General features: G+C 45.9%; 2 protein-coding genes across 3 annotated transcripts; both read left to right on the top strand.

Annotated features, from left to right (window-relative positions):
* The first annotated feature begins 114 nt into the window (after window positions 1-114).
* On the top strand, window positions 115-11,406 carry polm (polymerase (DNA directed), mu). 2 transcript variants are annotated; one of them, XR_001320473.2, is made up of 11 exons: window positions 115-764; window positions 878-1,085; window positions 1,329-1,536; window positions 1,813-1,911; window positions 2,112-2,282; window positions 2,436-2,507; window positions 2,606-2,726; window positions 2,853-2,985; window positions 8,002-8,104; window positions 8,327-9,329; window positions 10,383-11,406. XR_001320473.2 is itself a non-coding variant. In XM_014140468.2 (11 exons), the coding sequence occupies exons 1-11, from the start codon at window positions 904-906 to the stop codon at window positions 10,467-10,469; spliced, it is 1,674 nt and encodes a 557-aa protein (XP_013995943.2). In that variant the 5' UTR covers window positions 115-903; the 3' UTR covers window positions 10,470-11,406. The 2 variants fall into 2 exon arrangements, 1 of the variants encoding a protein (XP_013995943.2); XM_014140468.2 differs by having other exon boundaries at window positions 115-1,085; window positions 8,327-8,740; window positions 9,246-9,329.
* A 6,797-nt stretch (window positions 11,407-18,203) lies between these two features.
* LOC106569620 (homeobox protein vex1-like) lies at window positions 18,204-21,049 on the top strand. Its single transcript, XM_045702713.1, has 3 exons — window positions 18,204-18,676; window positions 19,008-19,288; window positions 20,278-21,049. The coding sequence occupies exons 1-3, from the start codon at window positions 18,391-18,393 to the stop codon at window positions 20,635-20,637; spliced, it is 927 nt and encodes a 308-aa protein (XP_045558669.1). The 5' UTR covers window positions 18,204-18,390; the 3' UTR covers window positions 20,638-21,049.
* Window positions 21,050-21,375: the final 326 nt, after the last annotated feature.

Here is a 21,375-nt window from a genome sequence, read left to right as displayed (position 1 = left end):
TATGATCACCTTTTTTTCACTCGATTGAAGAGGGAGGACTTTAAACCGCTTGTGGTGTTTTAGATAAATACCAATAAATGTGCCAGCTTTCTTAAAAAAAAAAAAAAACAGTGTTCTTAGAACGAGTCACAAATTGCAGACATCAGTGTAATGCTGTTTAATATATTATGTTGATGATTCGTCTTGAAACAGCTGAAACTTGTTACAACAGTTTGGTCTACATTTCTGTATACTAGTTTTGCTCAATTTGAAATCAAAATAAATGTGTATTGGTTTCTATCTAGACATTTGCCATGCGGGTCATTACATGTGTTTATCCTAATAGAGAAGTGATTAATTGGACGTACAGGGATAAAACCCCGCGAACTCTTATGTTGACCACATGGGCGCGTGGTGGGAAGAGCACTTCCTGTTTCCCCGTCGGAACTATTTTTTGTGTTGCACTTGCTTCAGAAGGTGGTTGTCCAAAATAGACTTGATGAGACATGTAAGTCATCGTGGTAGCAAGACAGCAGCACACTTTTTCTTATTTAACCTTTATTTAACTAGGCAAGTCAGTTCTTATTTACAATGACGGCCTACCCCGGCCAAACCCGGACGACGCTGGGCCAATTGTGCGCCGCCCTATGGGACTCCCAATCACGACCGGATGTGATACAGCCTGGATTTGAACCAGGGACTGTAGTGACACCTCTTGCACTGAGATGCAGTGCCTAGACAGCTGCGCCAGTCGGGAGCCCAAGATACTAGTCACTATCCGTACTGTAGGTGGCGGCAATACATCAATAGGCGTAGTCTGCCATAAAACCTAAAGGAAGAAGAAGCACACTCGTGAGAATTATGAACCGTTGTGTATGTATCTGTTGTCGTTTTCTAGACAGATGAGCGAGTCTGCCAACAAATATGGTCCCTCTAAAGCGCAGGAAAGTGAACTGCTCCGTTACAAGTGACAGCAGCGGTGACAGGACCAGAAAGTTTCCCGGGGTTGTCATCTTTCTCCTGGAGAGAAAGATGGGAGCCAGTCGGAGAGCCTTCCTCACTCGGCTCGGACGGGGGAAAGGTTTCAACATAGAATACTCCTTAAGGTAGTGTGAACAACAATCTTCTGGGGTGAAAATAATGTATGCTAATAACTTCACCTTGTCTCCAGTACTATCCCTGCTGATCTAAGACCGATAGCTAGGCTAGAAAGATTGAGTATGTATCATTCGAGACTTAAGTTCCTATAAATCAGTGGTCTTGAATGAAAGGGAACAAGGGTGCTTAGGGACACTTTAGGGATATTTGCCAATGTAAATCAAGTCTTGGTAACCTCTGTTTTTCCCTAGCCGTTCCATCACTCATATTGTGTCCGAGAATAATTCTGGGGAGGAAGTCCGGACTTGGCTGGACCTCCAGACTGGAGGACAGGGGAGAGAAGGAGGAGAAGGCAGGACAGCCCGACCTGGTTCTGTCCATCTCCTGGACATCGTGTGGTACACAGAGAGCATGCATGCTGGCATCCCCGTGGTTATACTGGACAGACACAGACTACAGGTAGGATATAGCCTGGCCACCTACCTGTACCTACTACCACTACCCGTACTTTGACTAATATCATCTTCCTCGCATAGTGGAGAATGATATGGGTTATTTTCATGGGGGCACGCAACTGAAAACCTTTTGCAACAAAAAGTCCAGGTAGTCCTTCCCTGCTTGTCTGTTTTCTGACAGCCCCTGTAACATAACGCATTTCATTGCACCTATCCAGTCTATGTGACAATAAAATAAATGTTGTGGGGTGTGCCTAATGTACACAACCTTGTTCCACAGGAGAGAGAGAAGCCTGGTTTGGAGCTGGCAGTGGTCTCAGTACCCAGCTATGCCTGTCAGAGACACACCCCTCTACTGCACCACAACACAATACTGACCGTGAGTCCTTCTCACAATCCCCTCCTTACTTACGAGGTGTTGATGTTCTGAATGATGTCTATGGCTACTTTGTTCCATCTCAAACACTAACTTATGTTGTCAAAAGCATATTGTATTTTCTGAACGAGCTGTCTATATATATCTTTCTCTCTCTCTCTCTCTCCTCCTTTTCTTTCTCTCTCTCTTGCTCCCCCCTGTAGGATGCGTTGTCCATACTGGCTGAGAATGCGGAGCTCAGTGAAAACGAGGGACGGGGAGTGGCGTTCCGTAGGGCGGCAGCCTTGTTGAAATCCCTCCCCCAGGAGGTCAGAGGGGCAGAGCAACTACGAGGACTGCCTTGTCTGGGGGAGCACTCACTCAGAGTCATCAAGGTCTGGATACAGACATCTGTCTATTTTTTTCACTTCTCTATGTTTTCACCTCTCTCTCTTTCTGTCTGTGTGTATTTCTCTCTCTCTCTCTGGTCTCTTATCAGAACCTCTCAATTTGCCTCTCAGTCCCTCCTTCTCCCTGTTTATCTTTAGGAGGTTCTGGAGGATGGTGTATCTCATGAGGTGGAGACCACCATGCATTCAGAACAGTTTAAGGCCATGAAGGTGAGTTGGGGTGCGCTGAGACCTCCATCTCTGGTTATGGTCCCTGAATCTCTGTCCTTTGCTTCCACTTATTGGAGAGAAGTGTGTGTGTGTTTCAGGCCCTAACAGGTATTTTCGGGGTAGGGGCAAAGACAGCGGACCGTTGGTTCAGGGAGGGAATACACAACCCCTCCAACCTGCAAAGATCAGGACACACACTCAACAGAGCGCAACGAATAGGTGTGTGTGGAGCCTCTCTGAGCAGTGGTAGTAATGGTAGTAAGCCCAAAGTGCCCTCTGCACAATAGTTTTCTACAGTCAGTGCAAAGGTCACTCAATCCTCTTCTCTTCCTCTCTCCCTCTCAGGTCTGAAGTATTATGACGAACTGAACCTGCCTGTCACGAAACCAGAGGCTGTTGCAATTGGTCAGATTGTGGAGAGGGCGGTCCATGCTGTGCTCCCGGGTGCAGAGATAACTCTGATTGGAGGATTCAGGAGGTACGCTGAGCAGTTTTCACTGCTCTACGCATTCGGTGACATATAACTGGTCTGTATCTCTCTCTCCTTTTCTTTCTTTCCTCTCTATTTCTGTCCTCCGTTGATCTCGTTCCTCTTATTTCTCTCTCTAGAGTAGGGTTGTGAACGTTTAAACGAAATTCGGATCCTTTCCCCCCACACAATTAAATTCACAGTGCAGCTGGCTCTCCTGCTCTTTCTCTTCACTAATGATGCCAGTGTGTCATCAGTCTGTTGCGTGTAGAATATCCTAGCATATTCATTGATGATAGGCCCTGCTTTACTGAAGTTGCAAGACATTGCAAGCTAAGAACTTGCGAAATACAGCATTCCATTGCGAGATACAGCTTTTGATTGCGGATAGATAGGACTACTGCACGGTTCTGACTCCGTCTGTCTGGTGGACGACCTGTCTATACTGATAGAGAGGCCTACTGCACGGTTCTGACTCCGTCTGCCTGGTGGACGACCTGTCTATACTGATAGATAGGCCTACTGCACGGTTCTGACTCCGTCTGCCTGGTGGACGACCTGTCTATACTGATAGAGAGGCCTACTGCACGGTTCTGACTCCGTCTGCCTGGTGGACGACCTGTCTATACTGATAGATAGGCCTACTGCACGGTTCTGACTCCGTCTGCCTGGTGGACGACCTGTCTATACTGATAGATAGGCCTACTGCACGGTTCTGACTCCGTCTGCCTGGTGGACGACCTGTCTATACTGATAGATAGGCCTACTGCACGGTTCTGACTCCGTCTGCCTGGTGGACGACCTGTCTATACTGATAGATAGGCCTACTGCACGGTTCTGACTCCGTCTGCCTGGTGGACGACCTGTCTATACTGATAGATAGGCCTACTGCACGGTTCTGACTCTGTCTGCCTGGTGGACGCACCTGTCTATACTGATAGATAGGCCTACTGCACGGTTCTGACTCCGTCTGCCTGGTGGACGACCTGTCTATACTGATAGATAGGCCTACTGCACGGTTCTGACTCCGTCTGCCTGGTGGACGACCTGTCTATACTGATAGATAGGCCTACTGCACGGTTCTGACTCCGTCTGCCTGGTGGACGACCTGTCTATACTGATAGATAGGCCTACTGCACGGTTCTGACTCCGTCTGCCTGGTGGCCGACCTGTCTATACTGATAGATAGGCCTACTGCACGGTTCTGACTCCGTCTGCCTGGTGGACGACCTGTCTATACTGATAGATAGGCCTACTGCACGGTTCTGACTCCGTCTGCCTGGTGGACGACCCGTCTATACTGATAGATAGGCCTACTGCACGGTTCTGACTCCGTCTGCCTGGTGGACGACCTGTCTATACTGATAGATAGGCCTACTGCACGGTTCTGACTCCGTCTGCCTGGTGGACGACCTGTCTATACTGATAGGCCTACTGCAGGGTTCTGACTCCGTCTGCCTGGTGGACGACCTGTCTATACTGATAGATAGGCCTACTGCACGGTTCTGACTCCGTCTGCCTGGTGGACGACCTGTCTATACTGATAGATAGGCCTACTGCAGGGTTCTGACTCCGTTTGCCTGGTGGACGACCTGTCTATACTGTGCCCCTCCCCTCTCTCTGTCCCTCGCTAGCTCGCTATGAAAGATGCGAGTGTTTGTGTTCTCGGAAGTACTGCAACTTATCAGTCTCCTCCGTTCCAAAAATACTGGAACTTAGTAGTCGATGCCTAGTGGAAGATGTTTTCTGCTAAATGTCTTGGTAAGTCACAGTATTTTAAAATGAATGTACATACTTTTCTTAGGCGAGAGTGGTCTGCACACAGGCAGCTCGAGGTCATTTTATTGACCGTTATGGTTGAATAGTGATGGAGGTTAGTAAAATGCCCGTTCAGTGGCGCTTCGAAACGATCCCCAGAGAAGGTTAGTTTCAGCATTTAAAAAGCCGTAGTGTACCCTTACAGACAAACATGCTGTAGCCTAGGCGTTTTCAAGGGTAGGCTATATGACTGTGGTAGGAAAAACTTCATTGCCTGACCCTAGTGGTCGTACGTGCGTAATAGGACCATCAAATTGTATTGGCCACATACACATGGTTAGCAGATGTTAATGTGAGTGTAGCGACATGCTTGTGCTTCTAGTTCCGACCATGCAGTAATGTCTAACAAGTAATCTAACCTAACAATTTCACAACAACTATCTTTTACACACAAGTGTAAAGGAATGAATAAGAATATGTACTTAAAAATATATGAATGAGCGATGGCCAAACAGCATAGGCAAGATGCAGTAGATGGTATAGAGTACAGTATATACATATGAGATGAGTAATGTAAGGTATGTAAACATTATATAAAGTGGCAATGTTTAAAGTGGCTAGTGATACATTTATTACATCAATTTTTCATTATTAAAGTGGCTAGAGATGAGTCAGTATGTTGGCAGCAGCCACTCAATGTTAGTGATGGCTGTTTAACAGTCTGATGGCCTTGAGATAGAAGCTGTTTTTCAGTCTCTCGGTCCCCGCTTTGATGCACCTGTCCTGACCTCGCGTTCTGGATGATAGCGGGGTGAACAGACAGTGGCTCGGGTGGTTGTTGTCCTTGATGATCTTTTTGGCCTTCCTGTGACATCGGGTGGTGTAGGTGTCCTGGAGGGCAGGTAGTTTGCCCCCGGTGATGCGTTGTGCAGCCTTCCGGTTATGGGCGGAGCAGTTGCCGTACCAGGCAGTGATACAGCCCGACAGGATGCTCTCGATTGTGCGTCTAAAAGTTTGAGTGTTTTTGGTGACAAGCTGAATTTCTTCAGCCTCTTGAAGTTGAGGAGGCGCTGCTGCGCCTTCTTCACCACGCTGACTGGGTGGGTGGACCATTTCAGTTTGTCCGTGATGTGTACGCCGAGGAACTTAACTTTCCACCTACTCTACTACTGTCCCGTCGATGTGGATAGGGGGCTGCTCCCTCTGCTGTTTCCTGAAGTCCACGATCATCTCCTTTGTTTTGTTGACATTGAGTGTGAGGTTATTTTCCTGACGCCACACTTAGAGGGCCCTCACCTCCTCCCTGTAGGCCGTCTCGTCGTTGTTGGTAATCAAGTCTACCACTGTAGTGTCGTCTGCAAACTTGATGATTGAGTTGGAGGCATGCATGGCCACGCAGTCGTGGGTGAACAGGGTGTACAGGAGAGGGCTGAGAACGCACCCTTGTGGGGCCCCAGTGTTGAGGATCAGCGGGGTGGAGATGTTGTTACCTACCCTCACCACCTGGGGGGCGGCCCCTCAGGAAGTGCAGGACCCAGTTGCACAGGGGCGGGGTCGACCCAGGGTCTCGAGCTTAATGACGAGTTTGGAGGGTACTATGGTGTTAAATGCTGAGCTGTAATTGATGAACAGCATTCTTACATAGATATTCCTCTTGTCCAGATGGGTTAGGGCAGTGTGCAGTGTGATTGCGTCGCCTGTGGACCTATTGGGGCGGTAAGCAAATTGGAGTGGGTCTAGGGTGTCCGGTAGGGTGGAGGTGATATGATCCTTGACTAGTCTCTCAAAGCACTTCATGATGACGGAAGTGAGTGCTACGGGGCGATAGTCATTTAGCTCAGTTACCGTAGCTTTCTTGAGGACAGGAACAATGGTGGCCCTCTTGAAGCATGTGGGAACAGCAGACTAGGATAAGGATTGATTGAATATGTCTGTAAACACACCAGCCAGCTGGTCTGCACATGCTCTGAGGACGCGGCTGGGGATGCCGTCTGGGCCGGCAGCCTTGTGAGGGTTAACACGTTTAAATGTTTTACTCACATTGGCTGCAGTGAAGGAGAGCCCGCAGGTTTTGGTAGCGGGCCGTGTCAGCGAGCAAGTAAGTTTAGTTTGTCTGGGAGCAAGACATCGTGGTCCGTGACAGGGCTGGTTTTCCTTTTGTAGTCCGTGATTGACTATAGACCCTGCCACATACCTCTCGTGTCTGAGCCGTTGAATTGCGTCTCCACTTTGTCTCTATACTTACGCTTAGCTTGTTTGATTGTCTTGCCGAGGGAATCGCTACACTGTTTGTATTCGGTCATGTTTCCGGTCACCTTGCCCTGATTTAAAAGCAGTGGTTCGCGCTTTCAGTTTTGTGCAAATGCTGCCATCAATCCTCGGTTTCTGGTTGGGGAAGGTTTTAATAGTTGCTGTGGGTACAACGTCACTGATGCACTTGCTAATAAACTCGCTCACCGAATCCGCGTATTCATCAATGTTATTGTCCGACGCTATGCGGAACATATCCCAATCCACGTGATCGAAGCAATCTTGAAGCGTGGAATCCGATTGGTCGGACCAGCGTTGAACAGACCTAAGCACGGGCGCTTCCTGTTATAGTTTCTGTCTATAGGCTGGGAGCAACAAAATGGAGTCGTGGTCAGATTTACCAAAAGGAGTGCTTTATATGCGTCGCGGAAGTTAGAGTAACAATGATCCAGGGTTTTGCCAACCCGGGTCGCGCATTTGATATGCTGATAAAATTTAGGGAGTCTTGTTTTCAGATTAGCCTTGTTAAAATCCCCAGCTACAATAAATGCAGCCTCAGGATATGTGGTTTCCAGTTTACATAGAGTCAAATGAAGTTCTTTCAGGGCCGTCGAGATGTCTGCTTGGGGGGGTATACACGACTGATTATGATCGAAGAGAATTCTCTTGGTAGATAATGCGGTCGGCATTTGATTGTAAGGAATTCCAGGTCAGGTGAACAAAAGGACTTGAGTTCCTGTATGTTGTTATGATCACACCACGTCTCGTTAATCATAAGGCATACACCCCCGCCCTTGTTACCAGAGAGATGTTTGTTTCTGTCGGCGCGATGCGTGAAGAAGCCAGGTGGCTGTACCCACTCTGATGTATCCCGAGTGAGCCATATTTCCGTGAAACAAAGAACGTTACAATCTCATTATTCTGCATTGTGAATTGACTTGGAATTGTAACATGTATTTTTTCTTGCTGTTTTTAAACGTGAAGCAAACTTGTTCATTTCTCACATCCCTACTATAGAGGTAAGCAGACTGGTCATGATGTGGACTTCTTGATAACCCACCCCGACGAGGGCAGAGAGGAGGGGCTCATGCCTAAGGTGGTGTCCTGGCTTGAAGCACAGGTAACACACACCAGTTGTTTCTATTTTCCATCCGAACAACTTTACACCATCTATTACAATTCCCAGAAAGCATTTCCCCATTTCCTTCTATCAGCTAAATATGGAACGTGTGGTTAGCTGTTTACTATACAAAACACCATCAGGCCTGGTCAGTTCAACAAGCCAACCTGAGTAAGGATGTTTCTGTACCTCCAGGGGTGTAACACTCTATTTTGTACCCAGGGCTTCCTGTTGTACCAGAAGACCACCGGGAACTCTTATCTGGAGAGCAAAGAGGGTCCTGCGAGGCCAGCCTCTAACATGGACCGCTTTGAAAGATGCTTCTCTATCTTTAGACTGAGCACAGACAATGAAGGGAGGGAGATCCAGACGGGGGATGGTCCACAGACATACTCACCGACACTGACCAATACAGATCCACACACCCACTCAGACACTCACCCACACTCAAAAACGGACTCTCACCCACTTCCCCAGACCCTTGTGGTGGTGGGTGACCATGCCCAGAAGGTGAGCAGGGTGCTGGGTCATTCTCAGTGCTCAGGTCCCCGGTCCTGGAGGGCAGTGAGGGTAGACCTGGTGGTCTCTCCATACAGCCAGTTTGCCTTCGCATTACTGGGCTGGACTGGATCGAAGGTACGGCCTAAACCTAACCCCCGACCTCTAACTTGTGATCCTGTTATAAGGCTTCAAGATGCACCTCACCCCCCCCCACCAGCCTTCCATGTGAATCTTAGGCCTTATCTCATTTGGGGAAAAGTCTGTCCTCTGTCTTCTCTCCTCTGGAAACCAATAAGTAGTCAAGGAGAGTGTACATTTGTTAGTAGGAAGTGTGTCCTCCCCTCCTCGATAGCCACCTTTCATCGAGGATAGTCATGTGTATCCTATCGGAGTCCTTCCAGGAAGAGTTTTGATCTGCTACACCCCCTTTGAAGCAGTTGTTTTCTCCAAGGAGAAAAGCATGCAAACATTTACAAACAATATGCTAATTACTGTAAAATGTTTTGCACAGCTAGCTACATTTTGTTTGATCACTTTACACGTTTATTTTGGGATTCCACCCCTGTAAATGTCTTTTGCCTGATGACGTGCGAGTGGAGCGCATTTTCAACCAGCCTTCTCTTTCTCTCTCTCTCTGCAGTTGTTTGAGAGAGAGCTGCGTCGCTGGGCAGTACATGAGAAGGCCATGACTCTGAGCAGCCATGCTCTGTACGACAGAAAACGGGTACATACACTCTCTCAAACACACACACATTTTAAATACTGTAGTGGTTAATTTCTGTATTATCAAATGAGAGACAAACTTATCACAAGTCAGAGTTATACTTAAACTAAATCTTTATTCCCTTATTAATAAGGGAGCAGGTCAATACAACACACATGTGAAGTAACTCGATTGAGTGCTCTGCGATAACGATGGCTGGTCGACGAACCACTCTTAGATGATTTGTTGAGAGCCCCGAGACAAAGGATACCTTTTTTGCTACCTTTTTATAGCAAAGATACATCCTCTTAGTCTACATGACAAACAACAGATGTGTGGAATGGGTCACAGGGTTAGGATTCGTATAAAATATACTAATAATTCACAGCAGACAGTATCTGCTGTAAAGACTTCTCATTGTGTAGAAACCAGGGTATGGCCCCCATAGACAAGGTTTGTCTCATAATTATCCATACTCGAGCCATCTCCACCCTGGTACCTCCCAGCACACAAACACCAACTCATGCGATGGAATGCAGCCTTTTAGATTTTATCACCAAAGGCATCATAAATCTACTGTCCGCATTAAGCCCGAGGCCCACTGTTCACACAGACACAATATAGTTCTAACAACCCCCATTCTGTTGCGTAACACAACCATTTGATGCAATAACAGTATTATAACAGTCTTGTAATTTCAGTCTCACAATACTTTATTTGAATCCACACAGCACAGTCAAGAAGGATTCAAACATTTCAAAGGTCACAGATACTTGGACACTAATGGATACAGACACACTCTCTCAAAAGTCATACACATGCACACATTTTAAATACTTTATTTGGGTACACACAGCATCATGTCTTTGTGTGCTCACTTCAAAGGACTGGCACCTGCACAAAGACGTGATGCTGACAATCAGCTGTAGCGATCTGAGGGTTAAACTGTGGTCTTATGTTTCCTACCTATGTCTTTTCCATCTCCCTCTTATTCTCTCTCTTGCTCGTTCTCTCTCTCTCTCTCCCTTTCTTTGTCTCTCTCCTCCTCATTGCTCTCTCTTGCTCTCTGATCAGATGCAGTATCTAAGGGCTAGTTCAGAGGAGGAGATCTTTGCTCATCTGGGTCTGGAATATATCCCTCCGTGTGACCGGAATGCCTGACGACAACATACTGGACTGATAACAGACACAGTCTAAGAGCTAAGCTAAGCAAACCCAAGCTAACTTAAACCTAAACATAAGCCACATCAAACTAAGCCTTATCCCGGAACAACACACAGGCCAGATACAGCCCAGGGTAGACAAGAAGGGAGGGTGAGAGGTAGCTAGATCGTTACATATCTGTATTTTATTATATTGTAAATAATAGATAACATACAGACCCAGGATGTTGTAAAGTACCAAATCTATAGATGTGTTTAATTTAGTTAACTAAATTAACTGCTCGAGCCATTAATTGTACAGAATGTGCTTTTTTTTTCATATCTGACATATTAGCTCATTTTTCTTTCATTGGTGCCATGTTATTGAATACGTTTTTAATATTTACTAGAATTTGTCTGCTTGTTTGTGATATTTAGAATGCAGTTAATCTATGTGAATTAAAATTGTATCAATAATTTTAGACTTACCAAAAAGCTTTTAAAATGTGACATAATGTAGGCCTAAAACTGTGTTCATTCTGAGGGAAAGTGTTTAATCTATGCATGCCGTCATGCAGTGTGTGTGGTTTTGTTACATTTTGCATGATGACAGCAGTGGCCTATTTACACAGCAGGTGTACACTACACTACACACACACACACACCATCCATCCAACTCACATTATGTACAAAATAAGTTTAAAAAATGCCAAAAAACACACACAATAGCATAATTGGTTAGGGGATCGTAAAACAGCAGCCATCTCCTCCGGTGCATGTGACAAATATTACCTCTCATGACATGTCTGAGCATATATATATATATGTTTATACATTGATATATGTATATACAGTATACCATTTTATATATTATCAATTTATGCATTGTGGTGGTTTCTGTGTGTACTCTTTTGTTTTTATTTGACAGAAATAAAACTCCCCTATTATTGAATGAGGATCATGTGGGTGCAGCAGTTTATATACGACCAGTCGGGGTGTATGAGTTGGTGAGGGACCAATCTATGGATTTCACAAAACTGGGCAGGGGCGCAGCCATGGGTGGGTATGGGAGGGCATAGGCCCACTCACTTGTGAGCCAGGCCCAGCCAATCAGAATGAGTTTTTCCACACAAAAGGGCTATATTACAGACAGAAGTACTCCCCAGCACCCCCATGCAGGTGAAGAAACCAGGTGTGAGGGTCCTGGACAGTTGGACTTACTGCCAAATTCTCAAAAAGGACATTTTATTTTAGCTCATAAAACATGGGACCAACACTTTACATGTTGCTTTCATATTTTTGTTCAGTATATAACTGGGAATAAAGTGACAGTTGCAGCAGCGTATGTGATGAGTAAAAAAAGTGCAAAAGGTTTAATGCAAAGGTCCCGAGTGGCGCTGCGGTCTAAGGCACTGCATCTCAGTGCTAGAGGTGTCACTACAGTCCCTGGTTAGATTCCAGGCTATATCACAACCAGACGTGATTGGGAGTCCCATAGGGCGGCGCACACTTGGCCCAGCGTCGTCCGGATTAGGGTTTGGCCTGGGTAGACCGTCATTGTAAATAAAGAATTTGTTCTTAACCGACTTGCCAAGTTAAATGAAGGTAAAATAAAAGTCCAGGTAGCTATTTGGCTAACTATTTAAATATTTAGCAGTCTTCTAGCTTGGCGGTAGAAGCTGTTCAAGGTCCTGTTGGTTCCAGGCTTGATGCATCGGCACCGAGTCTATGACTCGGGTGGCTGGAGGCTTTGACAATTTTTTTTGGGGGGGCCTCCTTTGACATCGCCTGGTAGAGAGGTCCTGGATGGCAGGGAGCCCGACCCCAGTGATGTACTATGACTAATATAGTCATCGGATGAAATGAAAGCCAGACAGTACCCCAGACAGTCAGCCAACCAATAAACAATTGCATAAAATTTTTAGGTTGATTTGATTTAAATCAGCATCAGATACAATTACACTCTTCAGTCTGATTAACCAACTTTTTTTTCTTTAAATGTCTGCTATATCAGACTGCTGAACTACCAAACATACATTTGACACAAATGTACCCAAGATTCAAACTTGCAGTAGAAAATGATATGCAAGAGAAGATTAAGTTATTTTGCTCACCATTTAAACACAGCTCACATAATTAAAATCTCCTCACCACAACCCTGCCTTATATTTCATGTTCACATAATCACCACCTCTTCCTACAGGGTTTTAAAGGTTTATTGGAAACAGACCAGGTCATTTATCATAGGGTGCGTGCCTCCACTGGCGTTTCCAGCACCTCTTCCTAACAGCCTCATTAACCTCTAAATGCCGGTTCAACTTCAAAAGCACCGTCACCTCTCACAAGTCCTTGGTTACACCCCTCACACACACACACCTCAGATCGCTCTGTCACACCAAACTCAATGGGACAGGAAAAGCTTAGTGAAAGACCCCTAGGATATATCTCTCCTAAAGGCATTTCTAATCGTCAAACTAGTTATCATGAGTTAAAATAAAACATTTATTTATATAGATAAGCATGTAAAGGGGCTTGTCAATCTCAGAATGTGTGTCTGCATGTGCGTGCGCGTGTGTGAGAGGTGGAGCAGCAGTTTTCCTCCACGACGCCTGCTCCCCATTGGCACGTCACCTGTTCCCACGCTAGTGATGCCACACGTGTGAAACAAAAGTTTACTGACTGACTGGGAGGGAGAGACACACATCAACAACACCTTTGTGTTCTGAGAGGAGCAGCAGAGACTGGAGGTCTGTGGGACTGGGTCGTGTTCTGAGAGGAGCAGCAGAGACTGGAGGTCTGTGGGACTTGGTCGTGTTCTGAGAGGAGCAGCAGAGACTGGAGGTCTGTGGGACTGGGTCGTGTTCTGAGAGGAGCAGCAGAGACTGGAGGTCTGTGGGACTGGGTCGTGTTCTGAGAGGAGCAGCAGAGACTGGAGGTCTGTGGGACTGGGTCGTGTTCTGAGAGGAGCAGCAGAGACTGGAGGTCTGTGGGACTGGGTCGTGTTCTGAGAGGAGCAGCAGAGACGAGGTCTGTGGGACTGGGTCGTGTTCTGAGAGGAGCAGCAGAGACTGGAGGTCTGTGGGACTGGGTCGTGTTCTGAGAGGAGCAGCAGAGACTGGAGGTCTGTGTGTTCATGCACTTGTGTGTATGTCAGAGAGGGTGTGTGTGTCTCCTATGTCTCACCTCTACAGAGACTGAAAAGGAGACCGCCTGCCTGTGGGGCCAGACTGCAGGCCTGCCTACTGTAGGTAATAATGGTTTTGTTGGGGGGGGTTCATGACCAAAGGCTTGTTCCCCCCCTCCTCTCCTTTTGATCATAGGAGTCACAGTGCCTGCTTTTCCTCCACAACCAGTATATCAAAGCACCAGGAGCCTTTTAAGGAGCTGATGGGGATCTATAAGACAAGGAGAAGAGGTCTGACTGACAGGCTGTTATACACCACACAGGGCGGGACACTGGTGGACAACAGGAGCCAAACAGGTTCATAATTATTACATCACAGACAAACTAACATGAACAAACAGGCCGTGAATAGCAGATTCACTGATATAAAACTTCTACCAGAGGGTTGTTTAGGTGTCCTTCAACTGATTGGTCTGATGATACTGTACATGTATTGAACTGAAACAAAAGGCACCTCTGTATGTGTGGTATTTGAACATGTTACAATATTTTATCAATCCCCTTTCCATGTTGGGCTGATGTATCAATGCTGCCAGTTAGACTGTTTCCTGTCCTCTGTCTCTCCTAAGCCTGCACTGGGCACAGATCATGGATCACCTTAACCTCCACAAATCCTAACCATAACCATTTGGGGGTTAAAGTGCTAAACTGGTCTTAGATCCGTGTCTAGTAGGGACAACTTCTGTTTGTGTATGTGTCTCTGCGCGTGTGCATGTGTCGTCCACGACAGTGCCTGTGTGTGTGCGTGCCTGTGTGTATGTGCGTGCCTGTGTGTGTGTGTGTGTGTGCACCCCTGCATGCTCGTGTGTGTGTCCTGAGAGGGAAAGGGGAGTGTCTGTGTCCATAACAGAACAGCAAACAGGGCCGTTAGAGATGAAAGGATGTGAATGGAGCCAATCAAAGAGAAGCACAGCTGGAGACCGTCAGCCCACAGACAGAATGGCCTCTCCCTGATCACTCACACTCACACACACACACACACACACACACACACACACACACACACACACACACACACACACACACACACACAAACCAACTAATAATGTAACCATGTGAGTTAATACAGTTGAACACACACATACAGCAGAGTGTTGGTCCATTTCATTTTGTCAAGAGTTGAATTTGAGAAAACACAAAGGGGTCTATCTCAAATCGGGAGTGGAATCTGACATGAAGGTCAAATATGGCCCAGTTATGTAGTAGGGTTTGACCCAGGTGGAAACAGTGTGGCCATAAATAAGTGTAATGACAGAGCAAACAAACTACGTGAGCTATAGCTAATACAGTTGAAGACACACACATACCACGAAAGACCAATCAGTGACTACATTAACAGAGTCCAAATGGAATGGGCCTTTAAACAAGGACATCACAGAACCAGGAATATGCCTTAGCAGTGTATTTATGAGTGTGTGTTGGGTTGACTAACTCAATGCCATGTGAGTGTCACTCACATACCAGGTTTTAAGATTCTGGAAGTAGGACATTGTCATGAATAAAATGTCATAACCTGTTTTTATTTTATTTAACCTTTAACCTGTTCTGTAACTGCAGATTATAATGTTCCGGGAGCTTCCAACAATAGAATAAGAACTAATTCTAAAGTTCCATCTTACACAGACAGCAGGGCTTCCCAATAGCACCCTCCCTCCCTCCATACCCTGCAAGGACTGTATGTATAAATTAGCAAGGAAATAGATTAATAAAATAAACTACATTCAAATTAGAAGTAGTAGTGCAGAGACACATTCCTAGGATTCATTTCCTCAAGTGATCTGCCTTCCACACACACACACACACACACACACACACACACACACTGAGGAATTTGCACACAGGCCTATTGATTACAGTTACGACTTCAAAAGATTCAGATCTTTTTGTTTACTCTCTCCTTCCATATCTCCACCCCTATCTCTCTCTCTGTCTCTTTCACTGCTAGGCACTCGGTCTCTTCATGCTGTAGAGTGGGATGGGTACCTAGCCCACCTGTCTGTCTCCCCTCTGTCATTCTGATCGGTGATAGTGAGCTGGGTGCTGTGCTTTGATCTGGGGCTGTTGAGCAAGAAAGTGAGAGACGGGAGAGGTACTGCAAGAGACAGCACGACCATCTCTCCCATACCACTGGCATACAGAGGCCATCAAAGACCCTGATTTTGTGCGTGTGTGTGGCTCCCTACATAATAGAACAGGCTTCTGTCCCAGGAACCCCACATGAATGATTATTTACCACAGAGTGACTATAGACAGTTACTACCTGCATTAATTAATAGGAGCCTTTTTGTACAGCAATGGAGCTCCTGTGGTGCTGTAGACTATAGTGGCCATGCCTGCCTATTGATTGGCCTACTGACCATCTATCCATTTAAATCAGTCAAATATCTGATACCATTTAATAAAAATATGAAGGCATGGAGCGACTTTTGCCAAATGCGCATTGTAGATGCAGGTGAGTTTGGAGACAGGAGTGGTGACGCGCTGCTGTGGATTCGTGGTTCAGCTGACGCCTCTAGTCCCAGTGGGTTTCTGCCAGCCTTGTGTCTTGTCTCCCTCCCTTTCAATGTTACAATAACGATCAGGTGATCAAGTCAATCGGTCGCCTTTATGGCCGATAACAGACTAAACGTTCCTGTCTTTTCTAAAAGACCAAAGTTGTGAAGTAGCCTATCTCCTCCACTCTCCAGCACTGTGTCTCTGAAGGCAGGGGAGGGAGAGAGGGCTGAGGCTGAGAGAGGGGATGGTATTATGTGGATAATATGCAGAGTGGCTGAGCGAGAGATACATTGTGTTAGGGATTAAATATAATCTAATCAAAGTTTATTGGTTGCATACACAGTTTTGCAGATGTCATTGCAGGTGCAGCGAAATGCGTATGTTTCTTGCTCCAACAATGCAGCAATATCTAGCAATAAAATAACAATATACAGATAATAATCCAAAATCGGCTTAATCACAAACTGACCCATTAATAAAATAATTAAGGTCTGTTATTCGGACCGGTGGGTGGAATGGATCCGAGGGCTACTGCGCGCACTCTCTCTCCACTTCTCCGCCTCCAGACGGCTGTCTCTGCGCGCAAACGGAGACCGGTCCCTTCAGTGGAACGCGGATCTTTGATACTCACAAACCCGAATGACATAGACGTCTCAAGGCGACCGTCTTCAGAGAATAAATCACATTCGGTAGCTTCTCAGAACTCCAATGGGAAAATAAATAGTTTCCATAAATGTAAAACAGTGATGTGGTTGATTGAAGGCCAATTTTATAATTCTACGCTTTTGGCGACATGACCAGTTTAACACTTTAGAAAGCCTAAATACTACATACAATAGACCAAGGGTTTCAATACATTTTGGCGCAAACAAACCAAACAACAACCCAATTATTAAATTAGAGCTGTCAGTCCTCTCGCTCACCAGTGGAGACGAGACCCAATGAGACTGAACATTATTAGACAACAATGTCTTTCGGGATCAGGAAGATCCGTCATTATGTCACAATGTTGAGCCAATCAATGACATAATGACGGATCTTCCTGATCCCGAAAGACGTTGTCTAATAATGTTCAGTCTCATTGGGTCACCATTCATGGTCACCATTCAACGGGTTAAAGACATATTCAAGGGTTGAATGACTTCCCAGTAGGCCTATACTGTAGCATCAGCAGATCATGGAAAGTATGAAGTTGTAATTTGATATGATGAAATATACAATGATGGGTGTTACTGGATCAGTTAATCATATTAATAAATATAGTGAAACATTCTATTTTTATTCCATGGGTGGAGCCGAGGAGCAGGAGGAAATGCTTCAGTTTTAAAGGAATAGTTCACCAAAATTACAAAATTAAATATTTTTCTTATTCTGCTTAATGGAGAGATATGACAGCAATCCATGCTTTGGTTCAGTTTCCCTGCTTACAGGTTAAGGAAACCAATGGGTAATGTTGTTATTTGGGTGAGCTATCCCTGATAAGAATACAATATGTTATTTAAGAATACATGTACATGATGATTTAGCTCCTGAATGGCGCAGCAGTCTAAGCCACTGCATCTCAGTGCTACAGCCCCTGGTTCAATCCCGGGCTGTATCACAACCGGTTGTGATCAGGAGTCCCATAGGGTGGTGCACAATTGGCCCAGCATCGTCTGGGTTAGGGTAGGGTTTGGCAGGGGTAGGCCGTCATTGTTAATAAGAATTTGTTCTTAACTGACTTGCCTAGTTAAATTAAATAAAAATGAAATAATGAGCCCTTGCTCTCACACACACTCATAGGCCTGTATTGGGAGGGGAAGTGAGGACTGTGTGTGTGTGTGTGTGTGTGTGTGTGTGTGTGTGTGTGAGAGGGGGGGGTAACCTTTCCAGACTCACTGGAGCCAGCGGGTAATGGCCTCATCTCATTCAGGTTGATTTAGATGTCTTAATTACTGCAGTTGTGAAAACTGCAGGAGGAAGGAGAGGATGTTCTTTGATCCTTAGCTGAGTGAGTTGTAAATGAGAAGGAATTCCCTGGATAAATACTGACTCTACTCCTGAGACTCAGATCATTACTCCATTTACCAGGACACTGACCTGCTGAGAGAGAACACACACTCACGCACAGTCTTCACTGGATTTACCCAGCTTTGCGAAAAGGTTGTTTACATTTCTGGAACACAAAGGATAACATTAGATGATATAAGTTTTTCCACCCAAACAACAGGACTTTTGCTGGATTTTGATTTATTTTGTTGGATATCTCCATCATCCAACCATGAGGGGACATTTCTCCATCGAGTGGCTTGCCCAAAGTAGCCAGGCATTAGGAAGCACAAGACCCTCGCCTCTCCCCTCTTCCTGGACCTCTGTTGGACCCAACAGCACCTCTGTGACCCAACCTGAGAGCCTGCCTGGGTTCTACTGCCGCCCGAAACCCGAGAATCAGGAGAACCAGGCAAGGAGAGGACAGGGGCTCAACCCATGCAGCTATCCCTGCCTGGCAGGCCCTGAGATAGGTACACATACCAAGAGGATTAGCCCCCTCCACCACAACCACCAAGGTAGGTTCACTCTCCCTCAAATGAACTCACCTCAGGATCTGAGCTTAGATGGGGAACATACATTAATTTAAATAGTGTCTTGTTGTTTTGGGGTGTGTTTTAAGCTATGTATTAGAGGAATTAATTGGCCCAGAGATAGAGAATTCATAAGCAATAGCTACATCTGATTTGGCTCTTAAGTGCTGAAAGCTCCATAGTTAGGACGCACCTCAGAGACATGAATTTGTTTGAAAGGTTCAGAGCACACAAACGTTTTGGGAACTACTATGATGTGACATAAGGATGGATTTGAAATCTAACTTCTCTCCATTTCTACCTCGTGTCTCCTCAGAAGTGGCTGAGACTGGCTTCATCAGGAGAACAGAGGAGGAAACGTCAGGGTACGAGAGCGAAGGCGGGCAATCCCTCTCCCCCACCACCCTCCCGGACAGCACCTTCACCTCTCCCTCCTTGTCTCCCATCTCTCTCTCTCTTCCTACAGGGAGGCGGCCACGTACAGCCTACACAGCGGAGCAGATCAACAGTTTAGAGATGGCCTTCAAGAGGAACGCCTACCTGGGCACTCAGGACAAGGCCGAGCTCTGCAAGAGACTCAACCTTACAGACAAACAGGTAGGTACCACCCACACACACACACACACACACACACACACCGAAAGGTTGCAAGATCGAATCCCTGAGCTGACAAGGTAGAAATCTGTCGTTCTTCCCCTGAACAAGGCAGTTAACCCACTGTTCCTAGGCCGTAATTGAAAATAAGAATTTGTTCTTAACTGACTTGCCTAGTTAAATAAAGGTAAAAAAAATGGTCAAATTACCCACCAAACCATGGGTAATTTTGTTAGTCACGCCCACTCAGATATCATATTTAAAACTGCAAACATTTCTCTCTGCCCCATGGCAAAATGTGTAGAATTGCAGCAAACCTGCTTTAAAAGTGCAACATTTTGGGGCCTCCCGAGTGGTGCAGCGGTCTACAGCACTGCATCGCAGTGCTAAAGCCGTCACCACAGACTCGTGTTCGATCCTGGGTTGTATCACAGCCCCATAGGGCGGCTTACAATTGGCCCCGAGTCCTCCAGGTTAGGGGAGGGTTTGATCTGGGGCTTTACTTGGCTCATCGTGCTCTAGCGACTCCTTGTGGCGAGCCGGGCGCCTGCTAGCTGACCTCAGTCGTCAGTTGAATGGTGTTTCTTCTGACACATTGGTGTGGCTGGCTTCCAGGTTAAGCGGGCGGGTGTTAAGAAGAGCGGGTTTGGCGGGTCATGTTTCGGAGGACACAGTTGGGAGTTGCAACGATGAGACAAGATCAAAAAGGGGGTAAAATAAAATTGCAGGAAGTTAACTCTAAAACTGAAAGTTTTTTTCTCTCCGCTGTCAAGAGGTGGGCCGCTGAAATGTTTTGCCCGCAAGGTAGGGTGGACACCCTCTCAAATTTCACTTAGGTCCCCCAAATAGCTAGGACTACATGTGTGGGTATGGATGTGAGTATGCAGACCCGCAAGCCACTGCGGCCCTTAATAATGAGTTCAGATTTTGTGGCCCCATCAAAATTGCCCATCAATCCCTGAACTAACTCTTCTCTCTTTGTTTCTCCTCAGATCCGTAACTGGTTCCAGAACAGGCGTATGAGGATAAAGAGGATGTTCCAGGATGCTCTGGCCCAAGCCTGCCAAGCTAAAGTAACCTCTCACCTGCTGCACTACACCGAGCTACAGGCCTACCGCCCTGGCCCCAACCCCACCTACCATCCCCATCACGCAGGAGCCGAGGGGGGCGCTTCCACCCCATACCTCCACCCCCACTACAGCTCCTCCATGGCCAGTTCAACACTGCCCAGCCTCCCTGCCACTCCCATGGACTCTTTATACCAATACGCCAGCCTCCCCGGCCTGGTGATGCCCACTACCGGGTCTAACCCACTGATGGGGGCCTACCAGCCTCACTCTCACCTGTGTTAGAACTTTTGGATGAAATAGGGTGGTTCTCAATAGTCTGAAGTGATTTTAAGGAAGTGAGATGAGGGTAGAAGCTACTTTAGACTATTGAGATGTATTCCACTACCTCTTCACCAGCTTCTATACTATTCTAATGTATTGACAACTTAAAAAGCTACTTAAAGGAGTGGTGAAATTGTTACGTTTTCCACTCAGGGTAGAGTGCAATAATGAATGTGTTCCTGCTTTCTTTTGTATTGTCATACTGTAAGTTCTATTCAAGTATATTCACTTTTAATTAATCTATGTGGTTGCTGTATGTGTTCTAAAGAAGTGAGAAATATCCTGTTTTTTTGTTCTTCAATTGCATTATAATCAAGATAATCTCTGTTCCTCCACTTGATTTATATATTTGGAAGTATCGTGAAAAATAAAAACATAATGCCTGAATATAGACTGGATTTTGTTGTACTGTGATAGAATGTCTGATGTTTCAAACACCTCAATATCTCTGACCAGTTAACAAATGGTTGAGGAGGGCCACCTACTGCCTAAGAGACGTTGTCATATTGTGTGGATGTGACTCAGTATGCACCAGCTAACTCACGTCTTTTCTTTCTGCTTGCATTTAGTTTTCATATTTTGATGTGTGTATTTTCTGTCATTCATGGCTCATCTTTAAGAGATTGTGGTCTCAGTATGACTCCCTGATAAAATGAAGCTTCAATTAAAAACATTTAATAGCGAGAAGGTCCACACTCA

This window comes from Salmo salar, chromosome ssa01 (genome assembly GCF_905237065.1).
Source record: "Salmo salar chromosome ssa01, Ssal_v3.1, whole genome shotgun sequence".
Classification (NCBI taxonomy): Eukaryota; Metazoa; Chordata; class Actinopteri; order Salmoniformes; family Salmonidae; genus Salmo; species Salmo salar.
Note: the sequence above shows the minus strand (reverse complement) of the source record. Positions and strands in the feature narration are given on the sequence as shown.

Coding starts and splice junctions, on each gene's coding strand:
- polm (XM_014140468.2), top strand. CDS start 904: ATGGTCCCTCTAAAGCGCAGGAAAGTGAACTGCTCCGTTACAAGTGAC. Junction 1,086..1,328: donor AACATAGAATACTCCTTAAG/GTAGTGTGAACA, acceptor GTTTTTCCCTAG/CCGTTCCATCACTCATATTG. Junction 2,986..8,001: donor CTGATTGGAGGATTCAGGAG/GTACGCTGAGCA, acceptor TCCCTACTATAG/AGGTAAGCAGACTGGTCATG.
- LOC106569620 (XM_045702713.1), top strand. CDS start 18,391: ATGAGGGGACATTTCTCCATCGAGTGGCTTGCCCAAAGTAGCCAGGCA. Junction 18,677..19,007: donor CCTCCACCACAACCACCAAG/GTAGGTTCACTC, acceptor GTGTCTCCTCAG/AAGTGGCTGAGACTGGCTTC. Junction 19,289..20,277: donor TCAACCTTACAGACAAACAG/GTAGGTACCACC, acceptor GTTTCTCCTCAG/ATCCGTAACTGGTTCCAGAA.